The 16,880-nt window shown below is 39.5% G+C and overlaps 4 protein-coding genes across 6 annotated transcripts in view; 3 read left to right on the top strand and 1 right to left on the bottom strand.

Annotated features, from left to right (window-relative positions):
• The window catches only part of LOC111597800 (ras guanine nucleotide exchange factor B), a 45,341-nt gene extending 34,412 nt beyond the window's left edge, over nucleotides 1–10,929 (top strand). For 2 of the 3 annotated variants that reach the window (XM_023312683.2, XM_023312682.2), the window contains one exon: nucleotides 9,690–10,928. In XM_023312683.2, the coding sequence (XP_023168451.2) occupies nucleotides 9,690–10,112 (423 nt within the window). In that variant the 3' untranslated portion in view covers nucleotides 10,113–10,928. Of the gene's footprint in view, nucleotides 1–9,689 lie in introns of all 3 variants that reach the window. The other variant, XM_023312681.2, reaches the window with a different exon arrangement.
• Nucleotides 10,930–10,960: 31 nt separating this feature from the next.
• LOC111597819 lies at nucleotides 10,961–11,535 on the bottom strand. Its single transcript, XM_023312708.2, has 2 exons — nucleotides 11,319–11,535; nucleotides 10,961–11,256 (listed from the first exon to the last, which is right to left on the bottom strand). The coding sequence occupies exons 1-2, from the start codon at nucleotides 11,533–11,535 to the stop codon at nucleotides 10,961–10,963; spliced, it is 513 nt and encodes a 170-aa protein (XP_023168476.1).
• A 2,112-nt stretch (nucleotides 11,536–13,647) lies between these two features.
• On the top strand, nucleotides 13,648–14,341 carry LOC111597801. The gene is made up of 3 exons (XM_023312685.2): nucleotides 13,648–13,738; nucleotides 13,802–13,929; nucleotides 13,990–14,341. The coding sequence occupies exons 1-3, from the start codon at nucleotides 13,721–13,723 to the stop codon at nucleotides 14,216–14,218; spliced, it is 375 nt and encodes a 124-aa protein (XP_023168453.2). The 5' UTR covers nucleotides 13,648–13,720; the 3' UTR covers nucleotides 14,219–14,341.
• A 594-nt stretch (nucleotides 14,342–14,935) lies between these two features.
• On the top strand, nucleotides 14,936–15,722 carry LOC111597802 (endocuticle structural glycoprotein SgAbd-9-like). The gene is made up of 3 exons (XM_023312687.2): nucleotides 14,936–15,034; nucleotides 15,259–15,386; nucleotides 15,449–15,722. Exons 1-3 carry the CDS (start codon nucleotides 15,017–15,019, stop codon nucleotides 15,672–15,674), a joined length of 372 nt encoding a protein of 123 aa, XP_023168455.1. The 5' UTR covers nucleotides 14,936–15,016; the 3' UTR covers nucleotides 15,675–15,722.
• Nucleotides 15,723–16,880: the final 1,158 nt, after the last annotated feature.

Genomic DNA, 16,880 nt, shown 5'->3' with positions numbered 1-16,880 from the left:
TCAGTATTAATATTTATTCTATATATCTTTCTATACTTAATCAGTTCTGTTTATGAAAGCGGATAACGTATCTCTTTATTTACAACATATTCCACATTCCACGCATCACACTCAACTCTTCGGCTAGCTGTTTACCCCCTTTTGCTGACTACGCCCCTGGCATATGCTCAATATTTAAACATGATAAATATTTTAGTGTTAAGTGCTGCACAGTGTAAACAATAAATCGACAGCCTGCTGCGATTTGCAATGCTTATTTCGTACATTTATTTCTTTAAATGTTATTTATTGTATTGCCCCGATTCGCTATCAAAGTTGTATTTATTTTCGCATTATTTGTATTGCCGTCTAAATGTCAGCAATGCCGTCGATTCTTTTTGGCCTTTGAGTGCTTTTTGTTCATTTCGTGCTTTAAGTTTGCACACATTGGGCAAAAGAATGGCGCGGCCCGAAGGTTGAGGTTGGCTAATTGAAAACTAAGTAGACAATAGACAAGTTAACAGACCAAAAGCGCTTGCCCTCCTCTTAGTTAACGGCTCAAATGGATGCGGACACGGCTGCGTGGCTAATTATGCGCGAGTCACTGAAGCCAAGTTCCGTTGGGGGAGCCACATGAATATATATTGTATAGATATAGCATATATATATATAATGCAATATAAGCTTCATGGCGCAATGAGCTTATAATAAACATTTATAATATGCAAATTGTCCGGTTGGGGCTGATTTTTTATAATATTTGGGACAATTGCTGCAACGAGGTGTGTCACAAACAAGTGTTCTGCGCGGGATTGCTTGACTAAAGGATACCTCGTAGCTGCCGGCTTACAGATTTCTATGTATACTTAAAGTAAAAGTGGGCAATATAAATTAAATATATATTAATCCCCCTATAAGCTAAGAATTAAACTAGAAAAAGAAACCTGAACAACTTCTATATATATAATATATCTATATATAACCTCCAATGGATATCTGTACAAGCCTTAACACGACACGCTCATTTAAAAATCATAAAATTAAATATTTATATATATAGTAGTTATCAGCATATATATATTAAACGATTTGAGATAGCGCTGCGAGATGAAAGCGTCGCAGCACGTAAAACTCGCATAAAAATTTAATAAAAATTGATGGCAATTGTGCATTGGGGCGGCTGACAAATGCGCCAAGCGCCAATACCGGCGCATGACATGCAAAGTGGGCACACAATGCTGCAAATTTGCATTGTTGGGCGTGGCAGGGGGTGGGGGTGTGGGAGGAGCAGAGCGAATGGGTAGGCGGCAAATCGGAGCTCAGTTCAATAAACAAACAAATAAACATTCGCTGCGCTTGCAATCAAAATAAAGTCAAACTGCATTCGATCAGGAGCTGTTGCACAGGCGCTGTGCATCCACAGTGGTTGTCATTAAACTACCAAGTGAAAGTTCGAATCGGCCGCTCCCCCGCCGCCTCCGCCCCCGCCTTTGCCAATTGCGCCTGATCCAGCTTGAGCTCCAGCTTTGGTCGCAGCTCTGCTCTGCCCGTGGCTTTTTGGCTTGCGTTGACAGTTGCACACAAATTACAAAAATTAGCGCTCACATGCAATGCAGTCGATGGCAGCGATGCCTCCTTAATCTTAGCAATCCTCCTCAGCTGAACGCCTAACCTCCGCTCTCTCGTCCACCTCATGTTTGGCGATTGTTAGTTTGGGTCGCCTTTGCGCTTCTGGGGCGCATACGTGCAATTAGAAAATGGCAAAAGCCAAATGGGGGCATGCAACAACTACAGCAATAACAACAGCTTACACGATGGGGGCTTACATGCCCCAAACATAGCGACAAGTCGCCTCTATGGATTAACATACCCACAGCAGCGCACTTAATTTGCCCAGGGCCAAGCGAGTGTACCGAGTGGAGGGGAAACTTGGGGCATACAAAATCTGTTGCAGCATTCAACAATTTACTATTGCCCCAAAGGCTGCTGTTGCTGCTGCTGCCATATGCTACACGCCACAGCATTAGATAAATCACCAAGTGACAAATATGCTCAGATATTAGATATTTACTATGGCTAGAGCCAACACTCGAATTGCTCTTTCACTTTCAAAGCAGAGCATTCAATTGTGAATGTTTAATGCTATTTTATCTTCAATTTATGTAACCACAACCGCTTGTCCTCTCAGGTCAATCTTGAATTGACAAAGAGCACAAGTTGCAACGAAATTGGGTAGTTTATAAATATTCAAAGTTTCTATCGGACATCAAGTAAGCCTGGGAAACTGCAAGCTGACAAAAATATCTAAGGACTTTTCTTTTTAGAGCTACACAGCTTTGAGCTGGATAAACTATTTTATTTGATAATCTATTTAATAGTTGATAGTTGCTTTTTATTGCGTTTGGCTTAACATTTCATTATGAATAGATATATAACAGAGAGCTTAAATTTTATATCAATATTTGGATTTGGTTTGTCAATGTCATCGTGCACTTGCTATAATTTTTTGCTTGACTGGTATAATTAGAATTGTCGTATTTGGAGTGAGGATAATCCACAAGCTTTTGTCTAAATACTATATGCAATTATGAGCTGGCATTAATTTGTCTTCTGAAACAATGATGATGAGGATGATTGTGAAAATTTTTGATCCAGAAGACGCGCCAGCCGTAGAATAAAAAAAAAACAAAAATATATATGTAATAAAGCCCGTTTCATTGATATTTAAAAATATATCTTTGTTTTATGAAGATTTAAATTGGTGTAAATTAAAAAAAAACACCTAATATACAATATATAAAACTCTACAAAATAATTTTTTAAGAGAAAAAAATGTCATAAAAAATTGATCAAGCAGAACTTGTTTCTTCTATCTAGCATCTACTATACAATCTTCTATATGTCTTAACATAAAACGGAATGCCATAAACTGACCCTGGAGGACATGTTTATGCTAATAACCAACTGTCACAAAAAAGTGTTCTCATTTTGCTTTTGACATATTTCGGTGTATGATTTTTATCATTTGTTTTGTTGCTATCAACGTTTTTGTTCAGGTTGTGAAATATGCAACTCGTTTGTATAAACATTAATAATCATTTGTTTTTGCTTTTAATGAACATGTGTTCGCAGTTTATTAGCTTAGCTCACTTTATGTTATATGCATATGTGGACTTTGCTATTTAAATTGTTTCTCGATTTTATTGCTCATTTGGCAGAACATGTTTGCTCAACTGTTCTAAAGTTAGCTAAAAGTTGGAATTCTTTTCGCTTTCTCTTGCTAAACTCTGCATATGTGACTTTTTTAACTCGAAATTGCTTTCCATACTTTATTATCTTTGCGTGCAGCAGCTTTAATATGCCTTATAACGATCTGTTGGTGTCGAAATGTTCGCACTCTTTTAAAAAAATCTGTTTATTGCTGGAAAACAATCAACACCTTTCGGGTCCAGACCGAAATTTTAATGAGCTGCTCGCTGAGAGGCTGCTGCAACTGCAATTGCAACTGCCACTGCCACAGCAGACGCTAAACAGCTCGATTAAAATAGCTTTGGCTCGTTTTTGGGTCTGGACTCTGTTTGTTTGGCTTATCAATCAGTGCGGAATCAGTTAAAGAAATGTTGCGTAATTTTGCAGACAAAAACAAAACAAAAAATAAAAGAAAAACAAAACAAATATAAAACAAACATAAATAAGAAAAAACCAAAAAAAGTTGTACAAACCGTTTTATTTATGGCTTTGCAGCAGTTTTTGGCTACCGTTTTGGCCGGGCAACTTTTTTGTTGCTGTTGCGGCAGCTGCGTGTGTGCCACAGAAACTAGTTGCAGATGCTTGCAACGGTTGCATGTGTGCGACTTGTGTGTATTTCTTAATGTGCCACTAGGCGACGCAATTGAAAGCCGTTAGCGCCTGGCGATGGTTGCCTGTTGGTTCCATATGCAGATCTATGCAGTGCTAAGCCATCGATCAATAGTAGACATGTTTATGTTCCTAAAGAAATAAAATAACTAAGGTCTGCGGAATCTGTAAAGCTAATATAGTTATGTCAAAAGTCAAAATTGATATATGAAAACTTATTATTTTATAAGTTTGAGTTCAGTTGTTCTCTCTTATTACAGAAGACTCTGTGACTAGAGTCTGAATCTGTTACTCTGCCACTCTCTTGCCTACATACCTGTAGCTGTGCTTTGGCATCTGCTCCTATCATAGTTATATATTACGATCTATATAGCGCCTGAGCGGCGCCCGACAAAGGTCTAGAAATGGCAGCTGGTTAAACTGTTAACTCGTCACGCTTGGCGCTTTGCATATAAATTGAGCGAAAAACTGATTGCAAAAAGATTTGATGCCAATTGGATTTGAGTTTGGCTTGGACAACATGCCAGCACGTCGGCTCGTGGCACCCACTATAAACTCAACATATTGGCTATATATATCTATATAAATATATAATGTATGCGATGAGCTTATGAGCCCGTTAGATGAACGGTCTATTGGCTGTATAGGATGCATATATCGTTGACATTTTATCGTCTTGTACGTGCTGGGGCTTTACTCCAAAAGGAGTGGATTGCTTTTCGGCTTGGATTTTGGGAAGGCGTCAAAATACGATACGGGCAAACGGGCAATAAATAAGCGACGTGTCCAACTAGCTAACAGGGCGGGGGAGCGCCACAAAGCGGAGCGGAGCGGAGCGAGCCGAAAGCAAGTGCAAAAATTCCAGTGTTGACAATGTTCTGGGCACGTCAAAATGTCGCCAACGACTTGGCTACTCAACACAAGCATAAATAAATATATATATATATATATATATATATATAAATATATGGCTTACTCTATCTGTGTGCTGTGTGCAGTTGGCGCTAAAGTTGAAAGGCGTGACTGCTGCATTGTCATCGCTTGGCAAATGCAAATGCCAAAAAGTTGTCGTTCGACAACAGCAACAAGAAAACTTGGCTAAATTAAGTTACAGCAACAATAACGAACCGTGAAATAACGCTAGTCAGATGTGATCGACTAGCACATATCCTGTGTATGCTGTAGCCTTGATTTGTTTAGTTTTCTTGCCCAATTCTATATTCATTCCCTCCTCAGACACATCTAAGTAGTTGGTTATCGTAAAGGAAGTTTACAATTCACAAAATAATTGATTAGCAAATTAAATTTTAATTTTTTATAACTTTTAGCCCAATCAAAGTGTAAAAGTAAAAACCAAGAAAAAATCTTTTACAATCTTTATATGGCTTCAGATCAAAGACTTTCTCTGTATGAATATTTACTTGACTCAGCGCTGATCAAGCTCTTTTCCAACCTTCAGGCTCTGCAGGGTATTTTAACAGCTGCTGCCTAGAACAGTGACAATGACAACTAAAAAACAATTTAAAAAACAATTTTGTTTTTGGCCAAGGCTTATCTCTGGGGAGGTGCTTCCGCATTTGCAACGCATTCTCATTCTCATTCTCATTCTTATTCCCATTCTCAGCAGCGGTCACCAAAGTTCACGCTGCAAGAGCAACGCACAAATGTTTGAAGTGTGGCCGTAGCGACGCCCCAAAGGCAAAAACCTACTACCCCGGCCAACACTTGCCGCCCCACCGCCCCTCCTCTCTGGGCCCCTGGCTAAAGATAGATGCAGGCGCAAGCTGCAGACACACATGCATAATGCATGCAACAACTTTGGTGCCGCATGTTGTGCCCTGTGTGCGCCGCTAGTTTATGGCCGTTGCATCCATGAGATACACGTACTTTGAGGGCTTCTGTCGCGTCGTCGCTTTTTATTGCGCACTACAACTAATGTGCATAACAAAATATAATACTTCCCCCATGCCTTTGTTGTTATGTTGTCATGAATCTCTTTTTTAACAACTATTTTTAAGCGCAATGCGCTTAAAGCTAATTAAATTTTCTACCACAATCTGCCTCATCGATTGCACTTTTCCTTACGAGCTGCGACGACGCGGCGAAAGTTAGTTCTTTGCTGGCTTTTGCTTTGGCTAATGTCGCCATACGTTGGGCTTAATTATGATATGAAATGCTGATTGCAGCCGTGTGCCAGCTGCGACCACAAAAGAAAAAAGGGACAGAATAAACGTTAAGAACAAATGCTTTAAAAACTCATTAATGCAAATTTGTGGCACACTCGCCGGCTTTGCTACCTTAGCTATGTGACTTGCAAATTTAGAGCCCTGAAGTTTCGCGACTATATATATATATATATATATATATATATATATATGTATATATGTATAAATATGCCTATTTCATTCATGACACATTCGAAAATAACTTTAAAGATTCAAAGTGCTTTATCTAGATCTTATCAAAATCTTTTCTCAAGTTTTATCTATGCCTGAATAGATTTGTGCTCCGCTTCTAATATTCCTTTCACGATTTCTTTTACCGGCTGCTTTGTTCTTCTAGTTGCAGATCTTTAAGCTCATTTACGACTTCTAACTTGGGCACGTCTAAAATTTGCATTTAAGTCTATTGAAGGTCACAGCTTTAAATCTTTTTGCTTGCATCAGCTGAAAATTGCACTTTGCATTCGAATTAAATAATATAAAATAATATTACGAAATTGGCATTTGATTTTAATTGATTAAAAGCTAATCTATATACAGCTCAAATGTTTTTTTTATAACTATATAATATTTTGTATAATAGCTTAATAATATATGCATTTTATAGCTTCAATTATTTATTGCATAATTTTTTAGCTAATTAAGTTTTAATCTAAACTTAGCGAATATTTATTATTAATAGTTTGTTAGTAAAATTTATTATAAAAGGAATTAGAAAATGTATAAAAAAGTGATTTAGTTATTTTGTGATCTCTTAAATAGTTATTCTCACTAATTACTCACTAAGCCAGAGCCCGCGTTGTGCAACACCATTTTGTATCTTGTATCTTCTGGGGCATTTGCATTTGCATTTGCTCGTCATCAGTTGCTCAAGGTCAGGCAATATATGTTAATGCTAATTAAGTAAAATTGTAAACAAAACCAGTTGCCAGTGTTTTGTTAATTACAAAATGATGCATGGCGATGTCTCAGTGACATTGAAGTGAGTAGTTTATGAGTAGCTGCTGAGTACCTCATGAGTGGTTGATGAGTAGCTGAGATGTGTGTGCTTGGCCGCATCTCTGCGCTTGCCAAAATGATGTAAGCTGCAGTTGCGCATACGCCGTGTGGTGGCAAAGTTCAACTCGAAGTTGGACTTGGACAGAGCTCTTGTGCCACTTCTTCAGTGTAAGTTCTTCGCCAAGCGAAGCCGCAAAACCTCTGCCACTGTTTGTCTTCCGCAAACAGATTGAAAACTCGGCTACACTGCGAGAAATTCGATTAGCAACGCTTCGCTTGAGTCTTTGATTCTCTGTGGGCAGGCAAGTAATGCGGAAATGGGCATATATCGAGTGCTATATGTAAACATTATATATATTCATATATTTATATAGATATTTGCATATTGTGGGGGCGTGTAAACTGTGCCAGCTGCTGGATTGAAATTGCAGCTGTTTCTGTTTCTGTGGCTGTGGCAATTGCGAAATTTGCTGCACTTGTCGCCTTAGGGCTTCAACTTAATTAATTGCCAATTAACATACTTGTAAGTGTGTGTTTGTGGGTGGCTGTGTGTGTGTGTGTGTGTGTGTGTGTGCGAGTGTTTGTAACAATTGAAATTGTGCTAATGCAAGAAACTGACCTGCGTTAGAGCGCAAATAAGGCTAATCAAACTAACCAAGTTAGCAATACTAGATTTTAGGCCTGTAATATACCCTATAATTTATGCAGCGTAACATTTTGCTTACTGAAAATGGTTGAATGGGTCTTTTCTTACCTATAAATCAGAGATAGTCTGGTTGAGTCTTGACCATCTTTTCGTTAAACTCTCTGTGTTAACTCGTTGAACCCAGCGATTTCTTGAGCTAGTCTAATCTTTTCATATACGTTCTTTAGTGTACTTAATATATATTATATAATTATATATATATTAATATATTTCTGTCACATTTGCATCTTTTATTAATATATATGGCTTCAATATGCCTAAAGTCAAGTTTTTGACCTTTCTTAGCTTTCGCTTGGTGGGTGCTCTTGATCGGTGGTGGCTGCTGCTTGGGTTTGTTTGACTTTGCCTTGGATATGTCAGGATTACAGGCCATGTGACAGGCTGAAATAGTTGACCAGTTGGCCAGTTGGCAGCCATTGCAGCCGGCACAGCTTCAGTTCACAGCTATCAGATGGCTAAAGATGCAGCCGCAGACGGACCGCAGATCTCCCCCCATCTCGAGCAGATCTTGGCTGGCGTCTAACGTATTAGCAGGCCACTTTAGAGTGGGAGTTGGCGCTGGTTGGGTTGGCTTGAGATGAGGGGCAGTAGGAGGGGTGTTTGGGGCCGGCTTTGAGCGGATTTGTTTAAAGCCGCAGCGATGCAGAAAGTTGTGCTGCTTTTCTTTTTATTTATTTATATATATTTTTTTTGCGCGCGCGCTTGCTTGCGAGATATTATGCGGCGATATTAATTGACAAATGAGATTTTTCCTTCCTACTCGACAGCGACAGGGGAACTTTCATTTTGACCACAAGCGTCTTGTTGTCAGCCCGGCTCAAACTCAAACTCAAACTTAAACTTAAACTCAAGCCGCAGCTGAGCTCCACAAATGCAGGCCAAGGCAATATGCATACGTGGCTAGCCAATGTGCTTGGAGCCGGGTCTCCAATGGCTGCCGTTTGGGTTAACGCCAACTGTCTGGCGCTATCAAACGCGCCGCGAACTCTTGTCAAGTTACTTAATGCCACAAATGCGGTTTGCTAGGTTAACATACGCCATCTGCTGCACCACCCAATCCCCACCGCCCAGACCGCATCGTCTTCTTGACGGGCCGCTGAACTGTTAAATGTCAGGCCACGATAGCAGACGAAGCAGATTGATGAATGCTGTCATGGCATAATACGTATCCAGAGGCGAAATGCGAAAGAAGAATGTGAAATGCAAAAGATATCGATAGACAAATTGCCTTTTCATATGTTTACACTGAGATACTCTTTGTCTAGTGTCAGCTAAAAGGTCCATAAGCAAGCTAATAGGTAGTAATTCAATAGTTAATAGTCTCCTTAAACTAATATAGCTCTTACTATCTAGTGTAAACTGGAATAGTATATCATTCAGTTGTCTTAGTGATTAGCTATAAGGAAAGCTCTAAGAGCAATTGGTAAGACTCTTACACAAATCAATTCCGTGCAGCTAAGCAAAGTATTTTATGGGTCTCCGACATTATTTGGCGCCATACTTCACAGGGAAGTCGTAGCTCTCTGAATTCATTTCAACTCCAAGATTCTACGTCAATAGCAGGCAAATTGCGAACCTTTCTATGGACTTGTGGGTGTGCCCCGCTATAGACACACGCCGTCAGTTTCAGTTGCCGTGTGGCGCTGTCAATCACTGTCAATTCTATAAAAACAACAACGGCAACAGGCAGTCAGTCAATCACTCAGTCAGTCAGTCAGTCAGTCAGTCGCTCAGTTAGCCAAGATCGTGGCTTACGTTTTATATATTGGTTTGCCTTGGCTTTTTGAAAGTTGCAGCGCAGAGCTGGCTGTGGCGCGTTGGTGGCCACGTCAAGAACTTGTACATGTTGCATATTAATATTATTTGTGGCAAGTCGTTTGACTAATTTCCTACGTTTGTTTGCTTCTCTACTCCTCCACTTTTAGTACGGACTGCGTCAATTGGATCTCTCACTGCTGTCACAATTGTGGGCGCTAAACGATTCCATACAGGAGTTTCGCACGATGATCGAGGAACAGGAGGGGGAGGAGGACGACGACGATGAAGATGATGAGGAGGAGGAGGATGCGGATGATGATGTTGAACTGGATGAGCAGGGCAATCGCAGGCATTCACCGACGCCCTCATCATACGATTCGGTTAGCTCGGAAGGCGGTGCCGATGCGGATCTTGTCAAGGCGAAGCGTCTGGGCACCAAACCAAAGGTCATAACGACGCAGCCAAAGCAGCTCCAGCCGAAGGGTGAAATGAAGCCTTTGCCACGCATGCGCAGCGCACCGCCGCCACCACCGCCCGTCGCGCTGATGTGCACCGCACGCAAGGCGGCGGCACCGCCACGGCCCACATGATGTTACCTAACCGACTTCCTAGCCGGAGTCAGGATGGTCATGTGCAAGGCGATTGTGAGCGATGTGCCGCCCCCGCCAACGCCGACGAAGACGTCAACGTCGCCGTCCGCTGCATTGGGTAGCATTTGAGATGGAGCCGTAGTTGGAGCAGCACTTGGCAAGGGCATTTGGAAGTCGGCTAACGAATATTGTTGACATGCACCATCCCTAGTTAGTTTACACAAACGATAAACGATAGACGATCAACGATAAACGTTCATCGATAGGGGATAATCATTATGCATATATATATATATATATATCTATATAGCCCTAAGCCGCATAGCCGTTAAGTTTAGCAGTCCTTTGTGTGATCTTCAGTTGTAAGTTTTATTGTAAATTGAGTGTTTATTTTTATTTTTATTTCTATTTTCGTTTTCGTTTACTTCTGATTTTGATTTCGATTCGTTGGCCCAGGCTCCGCGACATAATTTAGGGCTACATCTTTGGGGTTTCTTTAACTGGGGTTCAGCTACAACATATTTAACACCTGCAACTTTATTGTTTTTAAAATAAAAAATATATATATATATATTTTGTCTTACGATTGAAACTAACTTCATGCAGAACCACAATATAACTTCAAATATATTATAAAAACTATGAGCAATACAGTGCTTTAGACTTAAGCTAGGATCTGCACTACTTGTATATGTATATAGCCTCTCACTAAAACGAATCCTGCGCTAAAACTATGTTTGGCTTCTTCTCCTGCTGCTGCAATTTTAAGCAAAAATAAAGAATATCAAAACGAAACTTGAAACGAAACGTTGTCGCATTTATTCAACGTCGGCTATCAGCACGCTTCTCTAGGCAATACTTAGGCCATCCACGCCCAGTTTGAGGCATGGGAAATCAAATTCCAGCAGTTGGGTCTCTGAGAAGCTGCTATAGAAACTGGGGCACATGTTGATGGCCATCAGGCCCGACATCTTCGAGTTCAGCTTCAGGCATACGGCCATGGGCGTTAAGTCCGACAGTACGGGCAGACAGAAAGTGGGCGTGGTCTTGGAGTCCAGCGTAAACTTGGACACTTGATCGTTATCCAGCGTAACAGTCACATCAACGGAGCCTTTGAGTATATTTAGCTTGAATGACATGCAAACTGTAAGCAAACACCAGAAATTAATATTAATCTATTATCTGACTGCGTGACCTAAAACATACGCGTCTTGTTTACGTCCATGACCTTGAAGACTGCGCCCACGCAGCAGTTGCAGGTCATGGTCAGCGAGCACTCGCATTTAGATGGAAAGGCTATGACACCCTGGTCATCACTGTCAGCGGCCTGCACCGAGCTCAAGTTGTTCAGGTTCAGCCAGGTGAGCAGCACGATGGCAAGCAGAGGCCAAAGCCTGTTTAGGCTGGACTTCAAATTTTGCATTGGATAAAGCAGCCACGACGCGAGGCACAAAACTAATGCAAATATTGATCAAATTTTTACTTTTTGTAAGCGCGAAATAAGCCTCGAGTGTTGAAGCTAATAGAAAGTCATTTAAGTTTTTGGTAATTAAGTATAATTAATAAAACGGCTCATTTAATTCCCCTAGGCGGGCACAGGTTCAAGGGTAATCAAGCGAATTTTTTAAAGATTTAACGAAAGCCCAAGAGTAGGCAACGATAAGTGAGGCAAAATTTGGTTTCTGTTGGCTATCTGCACGAAAGTATGCCACGATCTGCGCGATTTCATCGAACTCTTCCAGAGAGTATTGCATACTTTTTATAAAAACTTTGATTTGTATCGTTACCTTTGTGACCTCACAAAAGCAAGAATTTGACATCGTATCGCTAGATATCTAAAACTGTGCCAATAACTTGCTTTGAGCTTGTAGGCATTGGATCGTTAGGCAAGTCAGTATATCACAGCTTATTCAGCAGTGGCAGATCATCAAATAGAAATATTTAAGCACTTCTTCTTCGCCTAGTCCAAACTTCGCAAAATGAATAAATTCCTCACAGCGACATTTTTGAGTAAAGCTTACATCATAAGAGCAATCATTTATTTTCACCGCAAAGTAAAAATTATGAATTAATTATAATCTGGACATTCCTGCAATTATAATTTATTGATTCATCAATCTAAAATTCTTTCAATTTTAATTCTTCGCCAACTATGGAGAATGATTTATATGGTTGTTCCCCTTTTCCATAATTTTACAGGTGTCAGTAAAAGTTTTTCTATAATCCTATTATAATTAATAACAGAACCAAAAGAACGCCAAGGTGAGCAGCTACGAGTCTCCCATAGAAATAAAAACTGGCCGAAAAGGTAGACTATATTAATTAAATTTGTTTTTTTTTTTTTTCTGTCATATGAAACTGGTTAGTTCAGGCTTAACTCAATAAATTTGCATTGGCCATGAATTAGCCGAAAATCGAGAGTGTATACATATCTACGTAAATATATTTAGATATGAAATCAAAATTGATTTATGCAAATTCAAACAAAATTCCCAACAAGATCAGGAACACAAAGGCTAAGAGTTTGCCACTACTCAGGCTGTCACGCGGGCTGTGCCAAAAAACTGAAGTTTTTCGCATATTATCAATAATTAAACACTCTTGTATTTATCCCATTCAAATGTAAATAAATAATATATTAATATATTTATATATTATGCTAACTTGTCATACACATAGCTATAAAAAGTAAGAGTGTTCTCGTCGAGTGTGTTCGATTGGCAACTACGTTGAACCCTTTGAAGAGCTGCTTCTTTTACACATAGACACACACACATACACATGCATACATAAACCAAGCTCGCTGCTTACTGTAAATGAGCTGAGCTTGGGCTGCGCTTGGGCTGAGCTTATGGGCCTTGCTATGCAAACATTGCAAAAGTTGAATAACTTTTCTTGCAGATGGAATTTCTCAATCAAATTTTCAGAGAGTGTTAATAACATGCGCATGTTTCTAGTCTCGAGTTTTTTGCGAGTTTAGGAAATGAAGAGAGAATTATCAATAATACAAAATCTGTATATACATCAGAGATACTAGGTAAATTTAATTTTCGTCGTTTGTGGTATTTAAGATACGCTTAAATCGAATATCGACTTTTATCGATAACATAGAAATAATATAAATTATCGAAAAATGATATTGGTAAGCAAAAATATTCATGTAAAATAATCTCTAGCTTATGTGGTTTCTAAGGCAGACAGGAAGACTCGGCTTTTTGATAACCAATATATATATTTCGTGGGGTCTGCTACGCCTTTTACTGCCTGTTACACACATCTCCACAAAATCATTACCATTTTCAGTGGGTTCAGGGCATAAAACGATCAAGTATGATAAGCTTATTCACTACACAGAGATACCCTGTATTGAAATAGTTTTAGTTTTGTTGCTGCTTAAGATTCATAAATAGCTTGTCAATTTATAAAATTAGTTCCACTCAAAGAGATGTCAAACCAGTCAAAATGAATATGCAAATACGCAAAATATTAGAAACATTGAACCTGACTAGTTGTTCACGCCTTGCTCTAATGTAGTTTGCTAATCTTTGATGTTGGTTTGTGCAAAAATTCAGTTTTAGTTGCATTTTGGAACTGCGGTGTGCATCAACATGACGGCGGCCAGATTGGTAAATTGAAAACATGCAAACGATATTGTATCTGTATCTGACATCTCTTCTATCAATTTGCAGATACTTTTTTATGCTGTGGTGGCTGTCCTTGCAGCCAGCTGCTCAGCTGGCTTATTGGACCAACTTATTCCCTCCATAACGTCCAAGTATTACTCCCACATGCCGACCAAGGATGGTTATCGCTTTGAGTAGGTATCTATTATATACCAAGCGACTTTATATTTAACTGATTTGTTTTGCTCTTAAAGACTGAAGGAGCCAAATGGCAGCACACGCGAGGAGGTGGGAATTATTATGAATCCAGGCACGCCCGACGAGCAGTTGGTTGTGATGGGCATCTACTCCTCGTACGATGAGAACACTGATACCGAAAGTATTACCATGTACACTGCCGATAAGGGTGGATACAATACGCAGTATAAATTTAAGAAGCGCAAGCTAAACTCCGCTGCTCTAAAGTCACTCGCCCAAGGCTAAGAATTGTGTTCAGTATGTGAAATGACTTTTTCAAATGTGATGGATTCGATTAAATTAGTTGCAATTATGTTTAAGACTTGAAAAAATCAGCTTTCATTGGCTATTATTTATTGTAAGCACGAACCGAAGCCATTTATTTTATTTAAATACTTTTGCGTAAAATAAATTATTTTGAGCTTCAAACATTTAACATATAAGATACATTTCGACTCTCAGCCCTGGCCTACATTGTGGCACATTTCGTCATGCGAACATTAATATTGACTTCATAGCGAATTCTGATGCAGATACTTTGTAGAGTTGATTATAAATAACATTTGCATAAACAAAATTTGTGATATTTCAAACTTGAAATTTTTATTTATTTTGTTATGAGCATCTCTTGACATTTACACGTGTGAAAAGCATTCGTTGCGCTCCCCTGCACAAAGATGACATTTTGGATCATTTTTTAAGTGTTTGTTTTATCACCCACGCAAACAGCATGCCCGAAATTTGGCTGACCCTGGATCATAAATCGAACCGGTTAATTATGTGGATGCTAGAGTCTTCTAGTCCAAACCTATATAAAACAAAGCGTAGCACCTTTTGGTTGGGGATTTGCATAGATAAAATTCTGTATCATAAGTTAGCGACCGGTTTGACTTAATAGTAGCTACAGCGAAGATATTACGTATACGGCGCATCATACAGTAGACGGCGCCGACGCCTCGCTGAAGTATTCTTTGCAGATCTCTGTTGGTCGATCGCCGCACAATATCATCTCAGTCTCGTTTGGGAACTTCACCGCGCATCAACATGACAGCTGCGAAGTTGGTGAGTATTCGTTAGCTACAAAGGCCGTCGGCCAAGGCAAAGGTGGAGCTTAGAGGCTCTTGCTGCTATTCGAATGGCATTCAAAGTATTCGCATTCCATTTGAATGGTTGTAATTAAATGCTAAGCGCTTGCAGCTGCTGTTTGGCCGGGCAAGCGATTAGCTATAATTGCTTCATCAGCTGCAATTCAATATGTATTTCACCTGTTCAAATCTATCTTGTAGATATTTGTTACCGCCCTGGTGGCGGTTATGGCATCCAGCTGCTCAGCTGGTTTCCTGGACTATGTGTTCCCCACTATCATTACGGAATTCTACAACCAAGCGCCCACCAAGGAGGGCTATCGTTTTGAGTAAGTCCAACGTTTCTCAACCAAGCCAATCGATATGCAACTAATTGGTTATCCATTCTTAGATTGAAGGATCCCAATGGCAGCTCCCGGGAGGAAATTGGTGTCATCATGAATCCAGGCACACCTGACGAACAGCTCGTTGTTATGGGTACCTACTCGACGTACGATGAGAAAACCGATACGGATTCCATCACCATGTACACTGCTGATAAGGATGGTTACAAGACACGTTATCAGATCAAGAATCGTAAGCTCTCCCCTGGAGCTCTGAAGTCTGCTGCTGGATAAGAGCCTGTGTTTTTTTCTTTAGACTATGTATTAAGGCAGGTGATAATAACAGAGTAAAAAATATATATTTATTATTGCCTATAATTTGAATTCAAACGTTTTCAAACTGGTTTCCATTCTTGGCAGCAAATTGTGGTTGGTCTTTGGTCAAGATCATGTTAAGATCTTTCATTATCAGGATAGACAAGTTTGTACACATATTATTACGTAACTGGACTGACATTTAAGTTTCTGGTAGCTTACAAGCTTGGATGTTAAATTAACACATTCGCGTCTTACGAACTTGACCATGAATTTGAATAGAATTTGTAGATTCACTAGACAACAGATCTGTGCATAATTTGAATTTGAATTTACAGGTTTGGGCTTTATTAATTATTAGTCACGTTAATTATGCCTCTTGCCAGATGACAGATTAGCTTAACTCACGAGTCGAAGTGTGGCTAATGCAATTTTAAGTATGACGCTTGTCGCTTGAAGCTTGTTCAAAACAAATGTCATTAAAAGGCTAAAAGGCAGATATTTTTAATCTTCAAATCATGGGCATAGACTTGAATGGTACAAGAACATTGAGTTGTTCACAAGCCAAGACATTGTTGTAGACCTCGACTCAAAGTGCTACGCAATTATTCGTTGTAGAACTCAAGATAATTTAGTATTAATAATTTCTAATTAGTACTTAGCAGCTTCCTTATTTCTAGGGTGAATGCTTTAAAATAAGCTAGTGATTGATTGCCTTTAAAATGTTGTAGAACACAATAAATTCTTAAATAATTGAGCTTAGCTTTATTAGTGGAGCATCAATTTGATTACCCCAAACAAAAAACAAAAACATTTAAACATCTCCTAAGAGGCATTTCGCCTTGCAGCATTTTATATAATGATGTTAAATTAATGCCCCCAAAATAGTTTAATTACATATTATGAATCGCCAAGCTGGTGCGTAGCTGAAGGTCATGCCACTTCGGGGATTTTCTTAGCACAGTCCAAATCCGGAATTCTCCTCTGTAAATCATCAGGTCGCTGTTCAAGCTGCTTGCTGTGTTATATAGCAGGCAGCAATTGAGTGTGAGCAGCAGCAGCTTTCTGTAACAGCTCTGGAATGTTAACAGCAAAGCTTACATTACACTTGTTGCAAGACGTTAACTTGTCATAAATGGAATTTGGTTTGAACTAAAGCTAGCACATCATTGAGGCGATAACAAT

Source organism: Drosophila hydei, unplaced genomic scaffold, assembly GCF_003285905.1.
Source record: "Drosophila hydei strain 15085-1641.00,03,60 unplaced genomic scaffold, DhydRS2 tig00008119-arrow-pilon, whole genome shotgun sequence".
NCBI lineage: Eukaryota > Metazoa > Arthropoda > Insecta > Diptera > Drosophilidae > Drosophila > Drosophila hydei.
Note: the sequence above shows the minus strand (reverse complement) of the source record. Positions and strands in the feature narration are given on the sequence as shown.

What these genes read in the sequence shown, in the direction of transcription:
- LOC111597801 (XM_023312685.2), top strand. An exon ending in AAGGATGGTTATCGCTTTGA is followed by an intron (nt 13,930 to 13,989) that starts GTAGGTATCTAT and finishes TTGCTCTTAAAG; the next exon opens with ACTGAAGGAGCCAAATGGCA.
- LOC111597819 (XM_023312708.2), bottom strand. Translation starts at nt 11,535, where the DNA reads ATGCAAAATTTGAAGTCCAGCCTAAACAGGCTTTGGCCTCTGCTTGCC. An exon ending in CATGGACGTAAACAAGACGC is followed by an intron (nt 11,257 to 11,318) that starts GTATGTTTTAGG and finishes GTTTGCTTACAG; the next exon opens with TTTGCATGTCATTCAAGCTA.
- LOC111597802 (XM_023312687.2), top strand. An exon ending in AAGGAGGGCTATCGTTTTGA is followed by an intron (nt 15,387 to 15,448) that starts GTAAGTCCAACG and finishes ATCCATTCTTAG; the next exon opens with ATTGAAGGATCCCAATGGCA.